Source organism: Salmo salar, chromosome 02, assembly GCF_965601325.2.
Source record: "Salmo salar chromosome 02, fSalSal1, whole genome shotgun sequence".
NCBI lineage: Eukaryota > Metazoa > Chordata > Actinopteri > Salmoniformes > Salmonidae > Salmo > Salmo salar.
Genome location: NC_138292.1, coordinates 17,737,680 through 17,740,655, shown reverse-complemented (window position 1 = coordinate 17,740,655; position 2,976 = coordinate 17,737,680). Strand labels below are relative to the sequence as shown.

The 2,976-nt window shown below is 49.2% G+C and overlaps 1 protein-coding gene across 2 annotated transcripts; it reads left to right on the top strand.

The window, feature by feature from the left end:
- Positions 1-1,028: 1,028 nt before the first annotated feature.
- LOC106575092 (lens epithelial cell protein LEP503) lies at positions 1,029-2,796 on the top strand. 2 transcript variants are annotated; one of them, XR_001321685.3, is made up of 3 exons: positions 1,031-2,167; positions 2,250-2,280; positions 2,493-2,796. XR_001321685.3 is itself a non-coding variant. In XM_014151283.3 (2 exons), exon 1 carries the CDS (start codon positions 1,937-1,939, stop codon positions 2,126-2,128), a length of 192 nt encoding a protein of 63 aa, XP_014006758.1. In that variant the 5' UTR covers positions 1,029-1,936; the 3' UTR covers positions 2,129-2,167; positions 2,493-2,796. The 2 variants fall into 2 exon arrangements, 1 of the variants encoding a protein (XP_014006758.1); XM_014151283.3 differs by lacking the exon at positions 2,250-2,280 and having other exon boundaries at positions 1,029-2,167.
- Positions 2,797-2,976: the final 180 nt, after the last annotated feature.

Genomic DNA, 2,976 nt, shown 5'->3' with positions numbered 1-2,976 from the left:
CTCTTTGGTCTCCTGTGATGTGTTTTCTTAAATGTTGATTCATAACTATTAAATAGAACATATACCCTTATTTATTCTGCTAAATACAGGTGAAGACTATAGATTGTTTTAATTGCAGTTCTACACTTCGAGGAGACGACCAAGGAGATGATGAGAGGACAGGAAAAGGAAAGAGACAGGATCAGGCAGGAAGAAGTTACTTGAGTTACCACAGGGAGAGGACGAGGCTAGTTGAGTTACCACAGGGAGAGGACGAGGCTAGTTGAGTTAGCGCAGGGAGAGGACGAGGCTAGTTGAGTTACCGCAGGGAGAGGACGAGGCTAGTTGAGTTACCGCAGGGAGAGGACGAGACTAGTTGAGTTACCACAGGGGGGAGGTAGAGGCTAGTTGAGTTACCACAGGGGGGAGGTAGAGGCTAGTTGAGTTACCACAGGGGGGAGGTAGAGGCTAGTTGAGTTACCACAAGGGGGAGGTAGAGGCTAGTTGAGTTACCACAGGGGGGAGGTAGAGGCTAGTTGAGTTACCACAGGGAGAGGATGAGGCTAGTTGAGTTGCCACAGGGGTCAGGTAGAGGCTAGTTGAGTTAACACGGGGGGAGGTAGAGGCTAGTTGAGTTACCACAGGGGGGAGGCTAGTTGAGTTACCACAGGGGGGAGGCTAGTTGAGTTACCACAGGGGGGAGGTAGAGGCTAGTTGAGTTACCACGGGGGGAGTTAGAGGCTAGTTGAGTTACCACAGGGGGGAGGCTAGTTGAGTTACCACAGGGAGGCTAGTTGAGTTACCACAGGGGGGAGGTAGAGGCTAGTTGAGTTACCGCAGGGGGGAGGTAGAGGCTAGTGGAGTTACCGCAGGGGGGAGGTAGAGGCTAGTGGAGTTACCACAGGGGGGAGGTAGAGGCTAGTTGAGTTACCACAGGGGGGAGGTAGAGGCTAGTTGAGTTACCACGGGGGAGGCTAGTTGAGTTACCACGGGGGAGGCTAGTTGAGTTACCACAGGGGGGAGGCTAGTTGAGTTACCACAGGGGGGAGGCTAGTTGAGTTACCACAGGGGGGAGGTAGAGGCTAGTTGAGTTACCGCAGGGGGGAGGTAGAGGCTAGTTGAGTTACCACAGGGGGGAGGTAGAGGCTAGTTGTGCCTCTACATTAAGTGCCAAGGTGTACAGTAGGGTCTAGGGTTAGAGAATGTGCATTAGTGCAGGGTCCATGTCAGCAAATGTTCTATTTTCAGACCTCTGGTGAGAACATGTCCTATAGCTGTCATTCACAGAATCATTTCAACCTGGACGATGACCACCACGCAGTCATCCAACAATATAGAAATCAGAATAGTGGGGCATACTTATTTCAACCTGTTCAGAACACAGATTACCAGAAGAGAGAAACAATAGGCTGTCACACAGTCCTGGACAAAGAGAGGAGGCATATTGTGCGCTTTTACAGTAGAGCTGCATTGAGCAGGTGATACTGGAACTATCCTGAGGGGTGTACTGTAGGTGGTGAATAGATTATGCTTTACATAGAGAGAGACGAAGAGCACCGAGCTAGTCTGTTCCAGACTGGCAAAAACCCTAGAGATGCAGAGAGAGAGCTGGAGGGAGGGAGGGAGAGAGAGGGGTGGTGGGGTGCAGAACACACCCAGAGCCAGTGAACAGAATGTTTCATAACCAGGGGTGACTGGTGTGTCTGTGTTCCAGAGTGTAGAAGAATAGAATAGAGAAAGATCAGGAGCTGAGAGAACACCCCCTGGTGTTGGTAGTGTTGATGTCACTATAGGAGGAGCTCAGGACAGGAGCGCTCTGTCCACTCACACCCAGTCCAACCCTGGTCTTCTCCTCTTTCCTTTCCTCCTCAACTCCTCTGGGATTGACCTGACCCCTATTCCTCTCATCTCCCATTTCTATCATTTCTTCCTCTTGTCCTCCGTGTGGAGCAGAGCCATGCACCCCCAGCGTCCTCTCCCCCAGGCCATGCCCTCCTCCCTCGGGCAGAACCTGCGTGACATGGCCATGGGCCTAGGCAGAGGGAAGAACTTCCTTGGTGGGAACATGGCCTACGGCTTCATCCAGTCCCTCAAGGAGTGCCTCTACTTCGTACTCTGCTGCTGGTGCATCAAGGAGATACTGGACTGACTGACTGAGACACCCAGAGAGGGAGAGAGGGGCACAAGGGTGAGGTTCTCTTTCCTGCATGTCTCTCTGGACGTGTTTCTCTCTTCCTCCTTTTCACTCTCTTCCGTTTTTCTCTCACCAGCTAAGATGTTAAACACAGCGTGTGAAACGGTGTAAGTATGAGTCTTGTCATTACATACAGTAGATACTGTACATAGTTTGACTCCAAAATAGAAGACATTTGCCAAACTGTTTTCTGACATTTCCTTTCAGCTACGGTACATGTTACCTGTAAAATATTTGACCAAATATGTAGGACTGTGTAGTATGTTATGTTGTACATGTTGTACTATATGGCCCTGGTGTGTGGATTTGCTCCTCTTAGTGCCCATGATGCAGTTCTGTATTCCTGTCTGGAGGCTTAAGAAACTGATGTGCTGCCTGGTGGTGTATCAGAGGATCTCTGTTATTCTCTGATCCTGAGTCAGTCGGTCTGGAGACCTGCAGTGTGTGTGTGAAGCATCGTCTTAACACCAATCAGCTGATCCTAGACCTGTGGAGAAACCAAACCTGTGAGGACAAGCAATGGACATGGCTTTTGATGCTGCTTAGGTCACATTTAATTCCAAGTTTTATTCATTTCTGTACAGTCTTAATATGCAAGGAATAAAAAGTAATGTAATATCTGATTTTGTCTGTGTGTGCTAACCAGAGTCAGGTGATGTGTGTGAGAGAAACAAAAAAGTAGAGCCTGACATCTGCCAATGTCATCATAGTGTCAGGTGGCACCACTCAACATCGGAAAAGCATTGCGTATGGTATATTTTGCATACCCACTCTTATCACCTGCGTGTGTCAATCAATATGAA